This window comes from Moschus berezovskii, chromosome 6 (genome assembly GCF_049115385.1).
Source record: "Moschus berezovskii isolate FMDL1 chromosome 6, NW_MosBer_1.0, whole genome shotgun sequence".
Classification (NCBI taxonomy): domain Eukaryota; kingdom Metazoa; phylum Chordata; class Mammalia; order Artiodactyla; family Moschidae; genus Moschus; species Moschus berezovskii.
Window position 1 is genome coordinate 100,380,196 of NC_142465.1, and position 22,850 is coordinate 100,403,045.

At 41.4% G+C, this 22,850-nt stretch overlaps 1 protein-coding gene across 2 annotated transcripts in view; it reads left to right on the forward strand.

The window, feature by feature from the left end:
* Positions 1–22,850, forward strand: part of PLBD1 (phospholipase B domain containing 1) — an 85,338-nt gene that overhangs the window by 29,745 nt on the left and 32,743 nt on the right. For both annotated transcript variants that reach the window (XM_088837305.1, XM_088837306.1), the window contains exons 3-6: positions 8,720–8,803; positions 10,574–10,712; positions 15,398–15,538; positions 16,152–16,296. In XM_088837305.1, coding sequence (XP_088693431.1) covers positions 8,720–8,803; positions 10,574–10,712; positions 15,398–15,538; positions 16,152–16,296 — 509 coding nt within the window. The remainder of the gene's footprint in view (positions 1–8,719; positions 8,804–10,573; positions 10,713–15,397; positions 15,539–16,151; positions 16,297–22,850) is intronic.

Sequence of the window (22,850 nt, forward strand, 5' to 3'; positions counted from 1 at the left end):
AGGCCCTATCAAAGAAGGACTGCAGCAGTAAGCGCTCCATGCTCTGTCTCAGCTGAGCAGGGAGGCAGTGGGGCTCCCTCCGAGCAAAAGTATCCAGCATTCTCTGAAGCAAAGCAGAAGTAGCTTAAAATATCAACCCTCTGGAAGGACTGTAGCCATGAACCAATGGTGGAGAAACAAGTCACAGGCTAGAATCTTTTGTTTTCAGCTACGCAAGGGGAGTTACATGAGAAGCAATAGCATGTTCATACCCAGGCATCATTTCATCCACTTAAAACATATACTGCTGGAAACTGTTTTGCAAAGTACAGTCCCACGTACCCAGACACAGCCTTGGTGCCAGGGCAGAGAAGGTGAGTTTGTGCCAGAGGCCAGAAGAAAGAGCTGCCTTGTTTCCCTCTCATTATACAGAGTTGCTCAGGCAGCTGCCAGAAGCAGTGGAAGGTATAGGCCCGCCACTTTCTTCCACTTTTAAAATGGAGTGTTTCTTATAGTCTCCTGCACCTCCTGGGGGTAGAGGTGTGTGGAAGGTCGGAGATCGTGGGATGAACAACTTGAGACAGACAAGGATGTTGGTTTGATGACCTCGGAAAATATCATTTGAAATGTGAACTATTCAAGAAACCAAATCAAAATGCAAAGACATATCCTCATATGCTCCATCACTGTCTTTGAAGCATTCAGCATTTGCTGCTTCTCTGAACTTTTACAACACTCTCCTGGGTCCAGCCCTTTGTATCAATACTTTATCCTGAAGCTCACGGCCATCTACCTGCGCTGCTTCTGCAGGGTGATCTTGTGTGGAGCTACGGCACATCCAGCTTAGAGCAGGCACTCACTGTTTTCAGGGGTTTCTCTCACTGGTTTGCTCTTCTTCATGCTCTATTTTTCCTCTTCTTTCGCTGCCCCACTCCCGTCCCCCGAGGAACCCCCTCCCTGTGTGGTGCACCACGCATTTCACATGTGCCCGTGAGCGGTGCGGTGATGCTCCTTCTGCCTCTTGCACATCCCCTTCCTAGCAACTCTTCGAACTATGATTCTTAAGAGCCAGATGCTGCTCTTCACATCTCTACCGATCAAAATACTGCTCAGCCTCCAAGACCCGTCTCAGTTGCTGTCTCCTTGATGAAGCTCTTTCTGATTCCATTTCTACCGGGTCAAGGCCCATCTTTCTCCTCCACCATCTGTTAGCTTTGATGACAGGGTCCCCATCTTTCATCTGTGCATACTCCAGAAGCCAAGCATAGCACTTCTGCCTCTAGCACTTACTTAACAGGCTTGTTAAGTTGAATGAATCCTGTTGTTGTTCCAGTTTTATTAGAGATGAATCAGAAGTGTGAGCTACCTATTTCCATGTAATGCCCTGTCTAGCAGCCTTGGCTAGATGGAATTTTTTCTTCCTTTTTTTTTTTTTTTAAACTCTACTGGGGTGGCTCCCTAAGAGTTGCAAATTAAAGAGTCTCTGATGGCTCACTAATGAGGTAAAAGCTGATAAACAGCCATAGATTGATTTTTAATAAAATGAGTCATGAGACCTTTCTGGAAAGAATGGTGATGAGGGTGTGTGGACCTGGTCTGCTCTAGTTTTTAGCAAAGCAGCTGATCTCGTGCATTGCTGGAGCAGCTGCAGAAATGACTTCTTCAGAGTTTACCCAGCTTGGGTGAGTGAATTCCATGCAGCCAACACTTGTGAATACTACCTTGTGCTGGGCTCTGGGAACAGAGAGACAGTGGGGAGTGAGTTCGTCAGTGCTTTCCACACTCTTTTTAAGTTAATGTGTTGACACAACAGTTGCCAAAACTATGATGAAAAGATATTCTAGCAAGATTTTGACACAAGTAGAGAAAGCAGTCAAAAGGTGGAACCTTTTCAGTGTTTGTCTTACCATCAAGAGATACATCAAGGATCTCCTCCACACCCCCAAACTTGCTCCTTCTGATATTAGAAATTGACTATGGCTTCTGGTCAAGGCTGTAGACATAGGAAAGATAAGTAAGACACAGTTCCACCCTCAAAATTATCAAATGACACATCAACCAGTAATTATTTGGAACTTAACATGAACCACAAAATGGTGATGATGATGATAATAACTAGCATATATATATATAGTTTAAAATATGTCAAGCATTGTTCAAAACATTTTATATATGTTATATTACTTGTATGAGATGTGTGTATGCTCAGTTGTGTCCGACTCTTTGCCACCCCGTGGGCCATAGCCCACCAGGCTCCTCTGTCTGTAGGCTTCTCCAGGCAAGAATACTGGAGTGGGTTGCCACTTCTTCCTCCAGAGGATCTTCCCGACCCAGGAATTGAACACACGACTCTTGTGTCTCCTGCATTGGCAAATGGATTCTTTACCACTGAGCCATCTGGGAAGCCCATTAAATTATTTCATCCATAACAGTGCTAAAAGATACATATTATTATTATCTCCATATCATTGATGAGAAAACTTGGGCACAGAGAAGTTCAGTAATTAGCTGAAAGTCACAACGCTAGTAAGCAGAAGCCAGGTTTGGAAATAAGCTATCTGGCTATGGAGTCCATGCACATGCACACAACACGTACAAACACAAATAGATTAATCACAATGGGAAATACTAAAGGAGCCCATTCCTACTAAAGGAAGTAGGAAGTCAAAACAGCTAGGAAAGAGTAGGAGAGAGCTCCTGACAAGCACTAAGTGAAACTCACTCAGTCGTGTCCGACTCTTTGTGCCCCCATGAACTGTAGCCCACCAGGCTTCTCTGTCCATGGCATTTTCCAAGCAAGAATGCTGGAGTGGGCTGTCAAGTGATATGGTATTAACGTAATGCAGATAGATTCAGGGAAAAGTGGGCATACGCGTGTGTGAGAGATGGAAAGGTGGGTGAAGTCTCCACCAGTTTAGGAGGAAACTTACTGACTTTACACACCATAGGAGCTGGAACTAAATCTAACACATCCTTGACCTGGAGACTGGTGTGGGTTCTGTTTGATGAGAATCAAGAGACTTGGAGAAGCTGGGAGTCTTTAATATGGTTGAAGAGTCCAGAAGGAGTGGGTCGAGCTTTGAACTCAGAATTCAAAGCCTCTGCTCTTAGTTGCTGTCCTGTGTTGCTATAACACACACGAAGTGTAGAGTCCCAGGGCCAAGGGTCAGAGAAGGGCCTCAGCCTTCTGAGGGGACTGTGAGTGGACTATGTCCCTCAGGGCCACTAGATGGGGCAGAATCAGGCGAAGCCTCCACTTCTGATCTCAAGGTGCAGGTTTCTCTTCACCTGCTCTGAATGTCAGAATCAAAAATTTAGCCCTCACCCAAAAAAGAAAGAAGCAGGTTTAATAATTCTAGCCTGATTACCCTCCTCTGTCTCCATCTGTCCTGTCTACTGTGATGTGGACCTCCTCAGCTCCACCCCCAAGTCAGGATGAATGTTCCTCTGTTTCAGGGTTTCTCAGCCTCAGCACTTAGACATCAGGGATTGAATTATCCTTTGTTGTGCACTGTAGGATGTTTAGCAACGTCCTTGCTATCTACCCGCTAGATGCCAATTGCACCTTCCCTCCCCCTATTGTAACAACAAAATATGTCTCCAGACGTTGCCAAATGGATGGAAAAAATACTCCAGTTGAGAAACATGGCCCTGTATTGAAATAGACTGAAAAGTAGAGAGGATCTGGAACTCTGAATGGAGCTGGGCAAGATGCAGTGGAGGAAACCTCAGCTAAAAAGTATGACTTTTGTTTCTTTACCTGAGTGACCACTGTGGGTCAATAGCCCACAAATTATTTTTTTCCAAAAAATAGAACTTCATTTTCACTTAAATCATTTTAATGTTAAGAGTCCATTCCTCCTTGTGGCAAGGAATGTGACCATAGTTATTTCAATAAGAACAAAATAATTTATCATTGAGACTAAGTCAGTTCAAAACAGGCTTCCCAGGTGGCCCTAGTGGGAAAGAACCTGCCTGCCAATGCAGGAGACATAAGAGACATGAGTTTAATCCCTGGGTTGGGAACATCCCCTAGAGAAGGCCATGGCAACGCACGCCAGTATTCTTGCCTGGAGATTCCCAAGGATGGAAGGTCACAAAGAATCAGACTTGACTGAACACGTACACACAAGCAGTTCAGAATATTACACTCCTGTCCCAAACACTTGTCTCCAGAATGGCCTGGTTTTGCTGAGGCATCGTGGAGGGAGGGGAGATGTTTAAGTAGTGAGTGTCTGTCTTGTGTCCTTCTCTGGAGCATCTACTGAAGTGGAAGGATCTCACTGAGTCTTTAGCTTGGGTGTTTCCCCACCTGACATCAGATGAGGCTTCCATGGTCTCCCTGGTCTCCAGTTGCACAATCAATGCCATTGAGGCTGCGGTAGTCACCCCAAGTATTAGTCCTCTGCCCTGAGGAGGCTCATCAGCTCCCAATGTCCTCTTATTCCACCCTAGACCAGACAAGAGCAACTTTGGCTGCCCGCTAAAACTCAAGGTGGGTGCAGGGTTTGCTGCATTTAGCTCGTGAACCCAGACAGTCCAGGAAGTCAACTCTGCCAGGCAACCTTGGAGGGGAAACTTCAGGGCTCTTGCTTCTAAGCAACTAAATCAAGTCACCCAGCATACCTGTAGTTTCTCCATTCCATTCCCCTGAAGTATGAGGCCAGGGCAGAGGGTCTCTTTCCTGTCACCCACATACCTGTCTAGCTTTATTGCTGTTCTCTCCCTCCATTTAAGAGGTGATAGAAAAGAGATCAACTTGTCAAGAATTGGCCATGTCATTTAGACACATACAGAATAGATTTGCATTAAATAAATATTATGACACTAAATGCAAAAAAATTTAAAAATGTCATGTGGAAACAAGTTAGAGTGGTAGATAGTATGATCTTATTTACTTGTTAATATATGTTCTGAAACATGATAAATAATGCTATACATTCAGTTTAGTTCAGTTGCTCAGTCATGTCCAACTCTTTGCAACCCCATGAGTTGCAGCACATCAGGCTTCCCTGTCCATCACCAACTCCTAGAGCTTGCTCAAACTCATGTCCAGCAAGTTGGGGTGCCATCCAGCCATCTCATCCTCTGTTGTCCCCTTCTCCTCCTACCTTCAATCTTTCCCAGCATCAGGGGCTTTTCCAGTGAATCAGTTCTTCGCATCAGGTGGCCAAAGTATTGGAGCTTCAGCTTCAGCATCAGTCCTTCCAATGAATATTCAGGACTGATTTCCATTACAATTGACTGGTTTGATCTCCTTGCAGTCCAAGGGACTCTCAAGAGTCTTCTCCAACAACACAGTTCAAAAACATCAATTCTTTGGCATTCAGCTTTCTTTATGGTCCAACTCTCACATCCATCCATGACTACTGGAAAAACAATAGCTTTGACTAGGTGGACCTTTGTCGGCCAAGTAATGTCTCTGCTTTTTAATATAATGTCTAGGTTTGTTATAGCATTTCTTCCAAGGAGCAAACATCTTTTAATTTCATGGCTGCAGTCACCATCTGCAGTGATTTTGGAGCCCCCCAAAATAAAGTCCGACACTGTTTCCACTGTTTCCCCATCTATTTCCCATGAAGTGATGGGACCGGATGCCATGATCTTAGTTTTTTGAATGTTGAGTTTAAAACCAGCTTTTTCACTCTCCTCTTTCACATTCACCAAGAGGCTGTTTAGTTCCTCTTCACTTTCTGCCATAAGGGTGGTGTCCTCTGCATATCTGAGGTTATTGATATTTCTCCCGGCAATCTTGATTCCAGCTTGTGCTTCTTCCAGCCCAGCATTTCGCATGATGTACTCTGCGTATAAGTTAAATAATCAGGGTGACAATATACAGCCTTAATGTACTCCTTTCCCAATTTGGAACCAGTCCATTATTTCATGTCCAGTTCTAACTGTTGCTTCTTGACCTGCATACAGATTTCTCAGGAGGCAGGTAAGGTGGTCTGGTATTCCCATCTCTTTCAGAATTTTCAACAGTTTGTTGTGATCCACACAGTCAAAGGTTTTTGTGTACTCATAAAGTAGCTGCTGCTGCTAAGTCACTTCAGTCGTGTCCGACTCTGTGTGACCCCATAGACAGAAGCCCACCAGGCTCCCCCGTCCCTGGGATTCTCCAGGCAAGAACACTGGAGTGGGTTGCCATTTCCTTCTCCAATTTGTGAAAGTGAAAAGTGAAAGTGAAGTCACTCGGTCATGTCTGACTCGTAGCGACCCCACGGACTGCAGCCTACCAGGCTCCTCCATCCATGGGATTTTCCAGGCAAGAGTACTGGAGTGGCCTGCCATTGCCTTCTCTGCATAAAGTAGAAGTAGATGTTTTTCTGGAACTCTCCTGCTTTTTCGATGATCTAACAGATCTTGGCAATTTGATCTCTGGTTCCTCTGCCTTTTCTAAATCCAGCTTGAACATCTGGAATTTCATGGTTCACGTACTGTTGAAGCCTGGCTTGGAGAGTTTTGAGCATTACTTTACTAGCATGTGAGATGAGTGCAGTTGTGCAGTAGTTTGAGCATTCTTTGGCATTGCCTTTCTTTGGGTTTGGAATGAAAACTGACCTTTTCCAGTCCTGTGGCCACTGCTGAGTTTTCCAAATTTGCTGGCATATTGAATGAAGAACTTTCACAGCATCATCCTTTAGGATTTGAAATAGCTCAGCTGGAATTCCATCACCTCCACTAGCTTTGTTCATAGTTAATGCTTCCTAAGGCCTGTTTGACTTCGCATTCCAGGATGTCTGACTCTAGGTGAGTGATCACACCATTGTGGTTATCTGGGTCATGCAGATCTTTTTTGTATAGTTCTTCTGTGTATTCTTGTCACCTCTTCTTAATATCTTCTGCTTCTGTTAGGTCCATACCATTTCTGTCCTTTATTGTGCCCATCTTTGCATGAAATGTTCCCTTATCTCTAATTTTTTTAAAGAGATCTCTAGTCTTTCCCATTCTATTGTTTTTCCCTGTTTCTTTGCATTGATCAGGAAGAGTTTTTTCTCTCTCCTTGCTATTCTTTGGAACCCCACAATCAGTCTTTCCCATCAGGAAGCTTCCATAAGCCTCTTAACCTTATCCATCAGAGGCAGATAGAATGCAAACCACAGTCATAGAAAACTAACCAAACTGATATCATGGATCACAGCTTTGTCTAACTCAATGAAACTATGAGCCATGACATGTAGGGCCACCCAAGACAGACAGGTCATGCTGGAGAGTTCTGACAAAACGTGGTCCACTGGAGAAGGAAGAAGTGAATGGCAACCACTCCAGTATTTCTGCCTTGAGAACAAAAAGATGTGACACTGAAAGATGAACTCCCCAAGTCGGTAGGTGCCCCATACGCTACTGGAGAAGAGTGGAGAAATAACTCCAGAAAGAATGAAGAGATGGAGCCAAAGCAAAAACAATGCCCAGCTGTGGATGTGACTGGTGATGAAAGTAAAGTCCAATGCTGTAAAAAACAATATTGCATAGGAACCCGGAATGTTAGGTCCATGAATCAAGGTGAATTGGAAGTGGTCAAACAGGAGATGGCAAGAGTGAACATTGACACTTTAGGAATCAGTGAACTAAAATGGACTAGAATGAGTGAATTTAATTCAGGTGACCATTATATCTACTACTATGGACTGCAAGGAGATCCAACCAGTCTGTTCTAAAGGAGATCAATCCTGGGTGTTCATTGGAAGGACTGATGCTAAAGCTGAAACTCTAATACTTTGGCCACCTCATGCGACGAGTTGACTCACTGGAAAAGACTCTGATGCTGGGAAAGGTTGGGGGCGGGAGGAGAAGGGGATGACCGAGAATGAGATGCCTGGATGGCATCACCGACTCTGTGGACATGAGTTTGAGTGAACTCCGGGAGTTGGTGATGGACAGGGAGGCCTGGCGTGCTGTGATTCATGGGGTTGCGGAGAGTCGGACACGACTGAGCGACTGAACTGAACTGAACTGATGGGCAAGAACTCCTTTGAAAAAATGGAGTAGCCCTCATAGTCAACAAAAGACTCAGAAATGCAGTACTTGGGTGCAATGCTCTACATTATTTATGATTAAATATTTAAATATATATATGGTATTAAACGGAGAAGGCAATGGATCCCACTCCAGTGCTCTTGCCTGGAAAATCCCATGGGTGGAGGAGCCTGGTAGGCTGCAGTCCATGGGGTCGCTAAGATTCGGACATGACTGAGTGACTTCACTTTCACTTTTCACATTCATGCATTGGAGAAGAAATGGCAACACACTCCAGTGTTCTTGCCTGGAGAATCCCAGGGACAGGGTAGCTTGGTGGGCTGCCGTGTATGGGGTCGCACAGAGTCGGACACAATTGAAGCAACTTAGCAGCAGCAGCATGGTATTACAATGTGTATAAGAATAATAAATACTGATTCAAGATTGCAGCTGCCTCTAGGGAGAAGGGAGGACAATTAATGTCAGCACTTCAACTCCAGCTTATGTTTTATATCTTTTTAAAATATATGAAACAAATTTAGTAATATATAATGAATGATTTAATATAGTTGACTAGTGGATACTTGGGTGTTTGTTATATTCTATGCTTTTCTATACATTGAAAATACTTCCAATTTTAAATTGTGTGTTTGATTTATTAAAAAAGATAGGGAAGCTTTGCAATAGGGAACATCACACTTAGCCAAAATATCAAGTAATTTACTGTGATGGGAAAATCCAAGAGGAAAAATGGAAATGTAACGATTTTCATCTCTCATTTCAGACACATGGATGACCACTTCACAAACCTCTACCCACAGCTGATTAAGGAACGTTCCATGTTGAATAAAGTGCAGGACTTTTTAACGTACGTATGATTAACATTCCCTTCTGATTGTTACTGAGGCTTCAGGGATTGAGTCTGTCATTTCAAACAGCCATTTTTCCTTCACCAATTTCTTTTCCACCTCTAAGGCAGGACTCTGGAGTGGTTCTTACAGTTAAGTGTAGCACCTTTTGGTAATAGCATAAAAACTGGTTGCAGACAAATGCCTTCTAATTTATGCCCTTTCAGAGGTCAGATTAATATATCACATCAGCTGCAACACAGCTAGTGGAAACCTCACGGACAGGCAAAGCCAAACCCCTGGAGCCCTTCCACCTGGGGCTCCTCTCCTTCAGAAACCCCCTCCTTCCTCTCTAAGGTGCTTCCTTTTTATGGACCTGGTGACTCATCCTAGCTGGGGAGTTAGTGCACATCTTGTTATAATTCCTAACATCCTTTGAGAATATTTTTAGTTTAGTAAAGCTTTCTGGAGACTAATAATACTCAATATTCAGAATTTGTTTTATATTTGTGGGAATGACAGACTGACACTAATTTGGGGATAGAAGAACTCTTGGTTTGGCCCTCTAAAATATATACCTAGCAACCTGTTTGTCAAATGCGAAGGTCCTTCAGAGCATCTAGGCTAGATCTCATGAAGCAGTGATACTGTGTTTTTAAATGGATCTGGAGACAGCCTGAACAAGTCAGAAACTGCTTTTAGCATACAAAGTTATGTCAACTCATCTTGCATAAAGTGCAGACAACTAAAATATGAGACAGAATGAAAGGAATATAAAACAACAACAAAAAGACTTTTTTGTAGGATAGTAGTTGATGCGGTTATTGGCAAAAACTGGAATAGAACAAACCATAAACTATGAAGATGATCTGAGAGAAATATAAGCAAATACAAACCACTGTGTCCTTAAGAACTTTTACTTTTTCCTGTTTAACTTCACCAGTTATATCTACAAAAGTAAGTTGATCAACTTGTCCTTATGGATTTAGTAAAAACATTATAGTATTATATGAGATGCATTTGAATAGTCTGTCCTCAACTTTCTTAGGTCTCAGTATCACAGAAAAATAAATAAATATCACATCTGTGTTTCTAGGTAGTTCTAGGTAAAGCATGCAGAGTTATAAAGAAAGAGTCATAGTCCTTGGGGCTTCCGTAGTCCTTGGGGTTCAGATGGGAAAGAATCTGTCTGCAGTTCAGGAGACTTGGGTTCAATCCCTGGGTCAGGAAGATCCCCTGGAAAAGGGAATGGCTATCTACTTTAGTATTCTTGCCTAGAGAATTCCATGGACAGAGAAGCCTGGCAGGCTGCAGTCCATGGGGTCATAGAGACTTGGACATGACTCACCAACTAACATGTTCACTTTCATAGTCCTTGGGAGAAATTAAAAATCATTTAGGATTTGCTCTGATATCTTTTCAAAATGACTGGAATGTTACAAGAGTCAGAATTTAAATTATATTAACCTTTGTGTGTGCTTAGTCACTCAGTTGTGTCTGATTCTTTGGGACCCCATGGACTGTAGCCCACCAGGCTTCTCTGTTCATGGGGATTCTCCAGGCGAGAATACTGGAGTGGGTTGCCATGCCCTCCTCCAGGGGATCTTCCCAACCCAGGGATCAAACCCACGTCTCCCACATTGCAGGTAGATTCTTTACCATCTGAGACACCAGGGAAGCCCTATACCAGCATAGGAATCTGAACATATAATCTTTAAATACTTAGGTTTAATTTGGCTTTGGATGAACAACCGTAGAGACCACTAGTAAAAATCTAATTTGTCTTCCAGGAAGCAAGATCAGTGGACCAGGGAGAACATTAAATATTACAAGAATGACCCATTTTGGAGACACGCAGGCTATGTTGTGGCACAAATGGATGGGCTGTTTGTAGGTGCAACGAAGAGAGCTGTATTAGAAGGAACAAAGGTAAGACTTCCAAAAAGCTCCTCAGGATTTGTATGGTATGGCAAGAATACTGAAAATGGTCTTTAAAATTACATTGCAATTAAGGAGAAGATCAAATTAGGACTAAAGAATAAATTTCTTGCATAGAAATACTGTCTTATCTATCTCATTACTAGAACCTGACTCAATGTCTGACCCAAAATCCAAGCTGAACACACAAATAAACCAGCTTGTTTCTATATCCTCTCAGTGTCGTTCATGTGCCCTGGGTCAGGTTAAAGTCCGACATGAATGTACTGGCTATTTGATTAACCTACTAAAGCTAGAGTTTTAGACAATATGATAAAGAAAAATGTATAAGTTTTTAAAAGTGTACAAGTACTATGCTTTCCATCCTCCACACACACAAACACACACACAACCCAGACCCACATGTCATAATTTTTTCTGAAAAGTTTACTGAATCACTGAGGATAGTAAGGCACTGTTTAATATACTTCCAAAAATTAGGAAGATTTTATTTCCTGGGGGTAGTATATATACCACACACACACGCGTGCACGCACACTGGACAAAATATATAAAATGACAGTTTATAGAAAGTAGGTACAAAAAGTATTCTTAATCTCTTGAGCTCGGCCTATGTGTACATAAATTAGAAATACAAATTAAAGCCATACTGAGAAATGTTTGTTGTTTAGTCACTAAGTTGTGTCCAATCCTTGTAGTCCGCCAGACTCCTCTGTCCATGGGACTTCCCAGGCAAGAATATTGGAGTGCATTGCCATTTCCTTCTCCAGGGGATCTTCCCGACCCAGGGTTCGAACCCATGTCTCCTGCATTGGCAGGTGGGTTCTTTACCAACAAGCCACCTGGAAAGCCATACTGAGAAATATTTTCTTTCTTCTCAATTTGGCAAAAATTCCAAAGTGTGAGAGCGTACTGTGTTAAAAGGTAATGGGGGGAAAAGACATTTTCCTAAAAGACTGGTGGGAATACAAAATGGCATATCTGCTATGGACAGTTTGGCACCCAGCACCAAAATCACGTACTCATTTATCCTCTGAATCAGGATTTCCAGGATTATCGCAAAGGTCCACTGGCAGCAATATAAGCCTATTCATTGCAGATAATTTACAGTAGTGAAAAGACTGAAAACAGCCAAATTCATGGAAGACTGGCTGAACGAATGATGTGGCTGTAAACAGAAATGAGGTGTGTCTCCATATACTGATATGGACTGACCTTCAGGATCTGTTATTAAGTGTAAAAAGTAAAGACCAGTGTGTATCGTGTGCTGCCTTCTGCATAAGAAATTGAGATAGATAGATAATAGATGATTGATAGATACATGATAGATAATAGATGACAGATAGATGATAGATTTACTCATATTTTCAAGGAGAAACAGCAATCAAAGTGTAAACCAATAACTAAAAGATAAATGAAAGGAGAGTGGGGGGAGCAGAAATGAAAGCTACTACATTTCTCTGGATGTAACTTGTATTTTTACATTTGACTTTGAAACCATGTAAATGCTGTTCATACTTAACAAAATTTTTGAAAGCAAAGCGATTCCTAAGACCTGAAAATGAATGCACATAAATATACTTAGTGGTACATCAAGTTCATGGTATAATCATATGAGCAATAGTTAAGTGACGTCAAAACAGAGTTATTGAACTTCCCCGGTGGTCCAGTGGTGGGACTCCACACTTTCAGTGCAGGGGGCATGAGTTTGATCCTCGGTCAGGAAACTAGGATCCCACATGCCACACAGAATGGCCAAAACAAACGAGCAAAAAGCAGTTATCCTCAAAAAACAGTGCATCCTCAGTGGAAGGAATAGATACTAAGGATAAGAAAATCATCAAAACAAAAATAGACAGCCTTGACTTGTAATCTTACTTTAGCAAAAATATTGCTATTGCTATTTTGAAGTCTGATAGAGTTTGACAGGTAAAGATAAAGCAAAGAAGTATATTAGATAACAAGATTTTCAGCACAAGAAAAGTTAATGAAGTAAACACGCTGTGTATTTTTTAATTGACTTATAGGTAGGAAATCATTACTTTTAGCTTCCTTAATAAAAAAAATATATACATTTCCTTTCTTTGTTCCTTGAAAAAGCCTAGAAGTAATGACAATAGCCTTGACCCAGTAGCATTTAGTCTTCCCTAGGAAGATATGGTCTATCTTAAACAAGACATAGAATCACTAGCCATGAAGAAAAAGATTGGGAAATCTAACTAATTAAAATAAGAATTTCTTTTTATCAAAAGACTTTGGAGAGTGAAAAGATAAGCAGTAAACCAAAGGAAGATATTTGCAATACATTTAACTAACAAAGGATTTGTATCTAAAATACATAAAGAATGTCAACAATTTTTTAAAAAGAACATACCCAGTAGAAAAATGGGTAACAGGCACAGAACATCAACAGGAACTTCACAGAAGAGGAAATACAAATGACCAATAAACGTGAAGAAATGCATGATTTCAAGAAAATGCATCATAAAGCCACAATGAAATCCTATTACACACCAGATTTGGGAAATCCCAACCACTATTGGTGTAAGTAAACTCTTACAACCACGCTGGAAAAGGATTGGACATTACTTGAAACATTTGAGGTGAATACATATTCTACAACCTGGTAGATCCACTCAGAGATTAGATACAGTCTTGAACATGGGGTCCACATATGTAAAAGTTCATAGCACCACTCTTTACTGTGAACTGTAAACATCTCAAATGTTTATCCTAAGTATATGGTGGTACCACATGTTCATGTAATATGATACCATATAGGAATGAAAATAAACGAACTATTTCCACACTATCAACTTTGATCAATGTCAAAAAATAATTTTGAGCAAGAGAATGCACATGATATGATTCTATTTATCCATATTCTAAACCAGGCAAAGTTTTAAAAATATATTGCCTAGGGATTTATACATAGATGATAAAATGATAGGACAGCAAGTAATGAACAACATGAAATTTAGCTGAGTGGTTACTGCTGGTGGGGAACAGAAATGAGATTGGTGACTTTCTAAGGCCCAGCTAATATTCTACTTAAAATATTCTATTTTTTAACTGGGATGCAGGTACATAGGAGTTTATTTTTATTATTTTTTCTTAAAATGTGCATATACATCTTCATTCTTTTATATGTATGATATCATTCTTGATTTTTAAAATAAAGGCAAAAAATTTAAAGGCAAATTACAAACTGAAAAAATCTTGCAATTCATATCAGACTTAAAGAGCTCTTAAAAGTAGATAAAAAATAATAACCTAGTAGAAAAATAAAGCATGTTAACAGATCACAAAAAGTAAATCCAAAGATTCTTAAATATATACTCAGCCGTATTCATAAATGCCAAGGTAAACTACAGTGAGGGGATTTCCCTGGCAGTCTAGTGGCTAAGACTTCGTCTTCCAGTGCAGGGGGTTCGATCCCTGATTGGGGAACTAAGATCCCACATGCCTCATGGCCAAAAAAACACACATAAAACAGAAGCAATATTGTAACAAATTCAATAAAGACTTTAAAAATGGTCTACATTAAATGTAGCTACCAGATACTGTTTTTCCTTATCAAATTGGAAATAAACTAATTGTTTAATTCATTGTTGAGGCTGTAATAGTATAATTGAAATAAGCCCTGTGAAGATAATATGGAAATATCTATTAAAACCAAAATCATCTCTAGAAATCTGTTCTACACCAAGTCACACACATAGAAAATAATGTGTCCAAGGCTGATTATTGGAAGACTGTCTTCAATAGTAAAAGACTAGAAACCACCTGAAGGTCCATCAGTAAAATACTGATTAAAAACATTATAATGCATCCATTCATTGACATACTGTTTAAAAGAATGAGGAACATTTTTACATCCAGTATGGAAAGGTCCCCAAGATATCAAAAGATAGGAAGAGGGAAAAAAAAATCAAGGTGAAAAGAAGCACATAAAATATATTATAATTTATGTTTTAAAAAATGTATTTGTAAGGCATTTTTAAAAGATTCCTTGGAGGAGGGCATGGCAACCCATTCCAGTATTCTTGCCTGGTGAATCCCCATGGACAGAGGAGCCTGGTAGGCTACACTCCATAGGGTTGCAAAGTTGTACAGGACTGAAGCAACTTAGCACAGCACAAGGCATTTTTAAAAGTCTAGAGAGTTACGCTAGAAACCAATTCAAGTGGTAAGCTGAAGGTTTAGGACTGAGGTTTGAGCAAACAGTGAAGAGGAGTCAAAAGAATTTCCACTATAGACCTTATGGCAACCCACTCCAGTGTTCTTTCCCGGGAAGTCCCATGGACAGGGAAGCCTGGCAGGCTACAGTCCAGGCTACAGTCAGACACGACTGGGGTTGCACACACGTACATATGTATCACTCATGCCAAGACTGAAAAAACTTGTGGTAGAGAAATGCAAGCAGAGTGCTCTGTTTGTTTTCCTGTCCCGGGACCCACTCCTCGAATGTGTGTATAAAAGGCTAAAACGTCTCGTAAACTATAAAGCAATAAAAATTATTTTATAAAGTACAAAAAAATCTTGGTATCTGTTACATGAGGGACCCTTCACAAAGTAATGATGTAGTGGATACCTAACAAGAGGAACCCTCCCAACAGAAAATGACATGTGATAGTATCAAATCAATGTTAAGTGCAGTCTTTGTCTTTCCCTAGCCCATAACCCTGTTCCAGATTCAGTTCCTGAATGCTATTGGAGACCTGCTGGATCTGATTCCCTCACTTTCTCCCACAAAAAACTCCAGCCTGAAGTTTTTTAAGAGATGGGACATGGGACATTGCTCTGCGCTTATTAAGGTGAGTCACTCGGTAGCCTTTCTCTTTGTCCTTTTTCTGGTCCGTGGAGATTCTTTCTATACGTCACCCAAACATGGGATCTCATCACCCCTGCTGCAGTTACATACCACCTCATGGGTTCCTCTGTCATGGAAGTTAAGAACTGGAAGGAACTGATAGAGGAGTTGGATGTACATGATGTTGACTCTGTTTGGACGCTAGTGGTAAAGAACCCACCTGCCAATGCAGGAGATGCAAGAGACGCTTCAATCCCTGAGTCAGCAAGATCCCTTGGAGGAGGGCATGGCAACCCACTCCAGTATTCTTGCCTGGAGAATCCCATGGACAGAGGACCCTGGCAGGCTACAGTCCATGGGGTCGCAAAGAGTCAGACACAACTAAAGCAACTTAGCATGCACACAACACTTCTGTTTCTTCCATCATTTTTCTCATGCTGTATGTACCTGCCACTCCTACCTTCCAGAATCTTCCATTTTGGAAGCTAGGACAGAATCTGTCTTGTGTACATTAAAGGTTAATTTTCCACTACCAAATATAACAGTAAACACCTCAGTAGATGTACATCTCCCACATTTGCAGTTATCTGTTTACTTCACTGTGATTCTGGCTATAGGTTCTTCCTGGATTTGAGAACATTTTTTTTGCTCACTCAAGCTGGTACACATATGCAGCCATGCTCAGGATATACAAACACTGGGACTTCAACATCGTCGATAAAGACACCAGCAGCAGTCGCCTCTCTTTCAGCAGTTACCCAGGTAACTAAATTTAGAGGGACATCTCAGTACTTTGAGTCCTATTTCAGGATAAAACACTGGTGATTCAGAGTAACTGGAATGGATGAAAAAATGTTTAGTGATTAGCATATATTAATGAAAACTGGTTTTTAGAGTGCTGTTTGAAGAAATATAACTCTATTACTTTTACTTAAAGTACTACGTCATAAACTATGTTAAGAGGGTTGTCAGAAATTCACTTCTACAAATGCCAACTGAGTATTTATTAAGTACAAGTCACTTTTTGAGGCTCTGCAGTGGAAGCAAAGATGAACAAGAAAGATCCTGATTGCAGTTTCTCCTTGAGAGCCTGTCTCCAGTTCTCTTTTTTATGATTTTTTAGTCGAAGTATGGTTGATTTACCCTTTTCTCTTATTCTTTGCAATATCCACAGGACTTTACCTTGTGTGTGGCAATATGTACTTAAATAAATTTTTGCTGAATGAATGAGTGACTGAATGTGCAAGTTTATAGGTCTTATACTAACAAGATAAATAACAATATTACTGCTGAATACTGTATAGGCTACAAAAGAAGTGTTAGACATGTTTTGAGTATTCAAGATAGGGATAACTCACATCGGATTGTTGGGAAAAGGAAAAGAGTTTATATTTGAGATGAACCATGAATGATGACTAGAATTTGAGCAAGTAGAGACGGATGAGAAGGGATAGTCTTTGTAGAGTAGGAATTGCAAACTCCTGTGCCTAAAGCAGGGGGCTTCCCAGGGGTCTCATGCCTGTGGTGCTAATGGTAAAGAACCACTTGCCAATGCAGGAGACATTAGAGGTGTGGGTTCAATCCCTGGGTTAGGAAGATCTCCTGAAGGAGGGCATGGCAACCCACTCCAGTATTCCTGCCTGGAGAATCTCATGGACAAAGGAGCCTGGTTGGCTACAGTCCATGGAGTCACAGAGTTGGACAACTGAAGATTCTGAGCATGCACACATGCATGCCGGAAGGAGACAAGAAGGTGATAGAAGTGAATAAAAGGGATCAGTAAAAGTAAATAGAAGTGGAAACAATTGTTAGTAAAGGGTCCATTGAAAGGGAGTCAGCTGTTCAGCACCTACTGACTGTTGTCACCCAGACATGTCCTGGAGATCAGTATTTCCACATCCTCTAGCTTCTCAAGAGAGAAATATGGATTTAAGCAACAAAACCCACTGTGTAAACCCCTAAAATTGTATCTGATAACTGAATTGCCCTCAACAGCTGGTTTGCAGCCTCTTCAGGAAACATCACCAACAAAAAGACAAGGGGGAAGTTCTTACCAAACACCCAAGTGTGCTACACGGATATGATGTGGACATTAACCTCTAATTACAAATATGCAACTTACAGGGTGGTTGTACCAACCACCTGTCATATCTACCTTTGAAAGCGTATTTTTGTCAGAGTATTATTGCCTCTTCTGGTTCTGTTGTTCTTGATAATACTAGCTTTACTCTATCAGGAATTCTGACCAGGGGAATAGTGTTCTGTTTTACTGTCTTTGTGACCTGATCCTTCCTTTGAGACCACTTGGATTTCATCTTTGTTTTTGTTTGCTGAATTGTTTTAGTATTGAGGGGGACTGAGTTAGACCTTTCTGCAAGTTAGACCATGTTTTGGCTCTTTGTTCCAAAATTTAAGGACAGCAAGATACTGAGACAATGAACCATTCCTACTCTTCCTCCTATTTTTGATAAAATGCAAAATTCAACAGCTACCTGAAATCTTTGCTTTCAAATCTCTCCAATTTTAACAGTCCTGGATCCCAAAAGTAGTGAGGGAGAAGGACATGGAGGGATTAAATGTGAAAATGTTTGGCTTGCTAATATTTATTGCCAAATTCAGACTTAAATTGAAGAAAGTAGGGAAAACCACTAGACCATTCAGGTATGACCTAAATCAAATCCCTTATGATTATACAGTGGAAGTGAGGAATAGATTTAAGGGACTAGATCTGATAGATAGAGTGCCTGATAAACTATGGATGGGGGTTCGTGACACTGTATAGGAGACAGGGACCAAGACCATCCCCATGGAAAAGAAATGCAAAAAAGTAAAATGGCTGTCTGAGGAGGCCTTACAAATATCTGTGAAAAGAAGAGAAGTGAAAAGCAAAGGAGAAAAGGAAAGATATAAGCATCTGAATGCAGAGTTCCAAAGAATAGCAAGGAGAGATGAGAAAGCCTTCCTCAGCGATCAATGCAAGGAAATAGAGGAAAACAACAGAATAGGAAAAACAAGAGATCTCTTCAAGAAAATTAAAGATATCAAGGGAACATTTCATGCAAAGATGGGCTCGATAAAAGACAGAAATGGTATGGACCTAACAGAAGCAGAAGATATTAAGAAGAGGTGGCAAGAATACACAGAACTGTACAAAAAAGATCTTCACAACCAAGGTAATCACGATGGCGTGATCACTCACGTGGAGCCAGGCATATTGGAATGTGAAGTCAAGTGGGCCTTAGAGAGCTTCACTCTGAACAAAGCTAGTGGAGGTGGTGGAATTCCAATTGAGCTATTTCAAATCCTGAAAGATGATGCTGTGAAAGTGCTGCACTCAATATGCCAGCAAATTTGGAAAACTCAGCAGTGGCCACAGGACTGGAAAAGGTCAGTCTTCATTCCAATCCCAAAGAAAGGCAATGCCAAAGAATGCTCAAACTACCAGCAGCAGCACACTCTAGTAAAGCCATGCTCAAAATTCTCGAAGCCAGGCTTCAGCAATATGTGAACCATGAACTCCCAGATGTTCAAGCAGGTTTTAGAAAAGGCAGAGAAACCAGAGATCAATTTGCCAACATCCGCTGGATCATGGAGAAAGCAAGGGAGTTCCAGAAAAACATCTATTTCTGCTTCATTGACTATGCCAAAGCCTTTGACTGTGTGGATCACAATAAACTGTGGAACATTCTGAAAGAGAAGGGAATCCCAGACCACCTGACCTGCCTCTTGAGAAACCTGTATGCAGGTCAGGAAGCAATAGTTAGAACTGGACATGGAACAACAGACTGGTTCCAAATAGGAAAAGGAGTGCGTCAAGGTTGTATCTTGTCACCCTGCTTATTTAACTTCTATGCAGAGTACATCATGAGGAACGCTGGGCTGGAAGAAGCTCAAGCTGGAATCAAGATTGCCAGGAGAAATATCAATAACCTCAGATATGCAGATGACACAACCCTTATGGCAGAAAGTGAAGAGGAACTCAAAGGCCTCTTGATAAAAGTGAAAGAGGAGAGTGAAAAGTTTGGCTTGAAGTTCAACATTCAGAAAACTCAGATCATGGCATCTGGTCCCATCACTTCATGGGAAATATTTGGGGAAACAGTGGAAACAGTGTCAGACTTTATTTTGGGGGGCTCCAAAATCACTGCAGATGCTGATTGCAGCCATGAAATTAAAAGACGCTTACTCCTTGGAAGGAAAGTTATGACCAACCTAGATAGCATAGTAAAAAGCAGAGACATTACTTTGCCAACCAAGGTCCGTCTAGTCAAAGGCTCTGGTTTTTCCCGTGGTCATGTATGGATGTGAGAGTTGGACTGTGAAGAAAGCTGATCACCGAAGAATTTATGCTTTTGGACTGTGGTGCTGGAGAAGACTCTTGAGAGTCCCTTATACTGCAAGGAGATCCAACCAGTCCATTCTAAAGGAGATCAATCCTGGGTGTTCATTGGAAGGACTGATGCTAAAGCTGAAACTCTAATACTTTGGCCACCTCATGCGAAGAGTTGACTCACTGGAAAAGACTGATGCTGGGAGGGATTGGGGGCAGGAGGAGACGGGGACGACAGAGAATGAGATGGCTGGATGGCATCACTGACTCTATGGACATGAGTTTGAGTGAACTCCGGGAGTTGGTGATGGACAGGGAGGCCTGGCGTGCTATGATTCATGGGGCCGCAAAGAGTCGGACACGACTGAGCAACTGAACTGAACTGAACTGATTATTGTTGTTCAGTTGCTTAGTTGTGTCTGACTCTTTGTGACCCATGGATTGCAGCACACCAGGATTCCCTGTCCTTCCATCTCCTGGAGGTTGTTCAAACTCATGTCCATTGAGTCAGTGATGCCATTCAACCATCTCATCCTCTGTTGTCCCCATTCTCCTCCTGCCTTCAATCTTCTCCAGCATCAGGGTCTTTTCCAGTGAGCTGGCTCTTCGAGTCAGCCAAAGTATTGGAACTTCAGCTTCAGCATCAGTCCTTCCAATGAATATTCAGGGTTGATTTTCTTCCAGAATAGACAGATACAGAAGTATATATTTAACTGAGAGAAATCAAAATACATCTTTCTTACTCCAAGATGTTTTTATAGGAGCCAGTGGAGCAGTGTAATTCATAATTTCTCTAACTAAACTGCTTTGTTCTCAACAGCAAACATGAAAACCATATAGTATTTTATTTATATTACAAAGAATTGTTTAATTAAGGGATCAACCACATCAGATTCATTCAATAGGTATGGAACTAAGCTTTGCCGTGAACTCTATGCCATGTGAAGGTGCTGTTGATCCCAGAAAAGAAGCTGGGTAACTTGTTTTTTTTGGTGGAGGAATGCCACGGTAGATTGAGTGAGTTAGGATCATGATGTTGGTTTTGTATTCAGAGTAGCAAGACCTGGAAGTTCTTCCTAATATGGATAAATATACTAAGAATTGTTGAGTCAGAACTGATAGATCAAGTCATGATATAATTTATTCATCTACAATTTTCCGTTAAGATGTGCTAGACAGAGTATTTGTGATGAAAAACAGGACAGACGGTCTCTATTCTAACAAAATTTTACCTTCTGGTAAAAAAGAGAGACAAATAAAAGAAAGCAATGCTTAAAGTGTAATTTGTGTAATAATAGGGAAGAGTAGTTTGGGGATAATGAGGAAACTTTTAAGAGAAAGTAAAGTTTATGTTAAGACACAAAAGCGAGTATAAATTAACGAGACCGATTGGGATATGTGATGGAATGTGATGGAATGTTCCACGTGGAACATAGCACATGTAAAAGCCTGTAGGCAAGAAAAAGTACAGAGAAGCCCAGAGGGAGGGAATGAAGGGCAATGCAAGACCATTAAAGTGATAAGTGAAGTGACATTAATAGATTTACATTTTCAAATTACAAAATGCCAAGCTCCTGAGCGTTGGACAAGAAAGGCTTCCAACAGAAAGTGTAGAAGGCTGAGGCAACAATCCAGGCAACTCAAACCACGTAACATGTTATAGATCAATATATGGATAGAAGATTGATATTCATCTTCAAGAAGATAAAAAAATATGACTGCTGAGTTACTTGATTTTCCGTATATTCCTGTTGTTCTTGCCAAAATCCTTGAGGGATAATTGCCCAGTAAGAATTATTACACAAGGGCACTCTCAAAACTGTCCTCCAGCATAGGAGGATAGGAGGAGCATTAGTAATCTTTCACAGTGCCTTGGTCAATATTGCAAAAGGATTTGCTTACCCCAGCACACCCAGACTTATTCAAGCCAATTTCATGCTCTGTGTTCACCAAGAGTCCCGGCTGACTTCATAAAAATAGAGGAGGTTGTTCAAGGAAACAAATTAATATAATATCCCCCATTTTAATTTAGAAAGGTTTTAAGGCAGTGTCCAGGATGACAGAGTAGAAAAATTCTGAACTCATGGGCTTTCATGGACACACTAAATCTACAGCTTAGTATGGGACATTTCCCTCTGAAAAAAAATCTGAAAACTAGACAAAATTCTTCCCACAGCACAAAATAAAAGGAACACATTGAGGCAGGTAGGAGAGGCAGAGACATGGTCTTGCAAAAGACCTCCCCTTATTGTATGCAGCAACACTGGACAAGGAGGACTCTCATGAGCCTACCCACTTTTCCAGAGGAAGTGAGGGATTGGTGCCACACCCCAAGCACCCCAGCCCCTGGGGTCTGCCCCAGAAAGATGAGCCCCCAAAACTCCTGGCTTAGAGACCCAACAGGGCTGAGCTCCAAGGGTTCCAAAGTGCTATAGGAATGTGACATTCCCCTATTAAAGGATTTTGCATGTGGTCTTACCCCCAGAGCAAGCAGAATAACAGTAGCTTGGAAAGGGCCATACATGAAGGAGATTCATTGTCAATCTGAAGGCATCAGCTGGAAAGGCAAGGAACAATTGAAAAGCTCCTGGGCTTCCCTGGTAGCTCAGTGGTAAAGAATCTGCCTGCCAGTGCAGGGGATGCGGGTTCGATCCCTGGTCTGGGAAGATCCCACATGCCGCAGAGCAACTAAACCTGTGTGCCACAGCTCCTGAGCCTGTGCGCTAGAGCCAGGGAGCCGCAACTACCAAGCCCATGTGCCCTAGAGCCCATGCTCCACCACGAGAGAAGCCACAGCAATGAGAAGCCCATGCACTGCAATTAGAGAGTAGTCCCCACTCGCCTCAACTAGAGAAAAGCTTGCACAGCAACCAAGATCCAGCACAGCCAAAAATAAGAGAAAAAAAAAAAAAAAACAACCTCCCAAAGGCAGAGGCACTGATGGACCTGGTTGTTGCACTCCACCTAGCATGCTAGAACAGGTTGG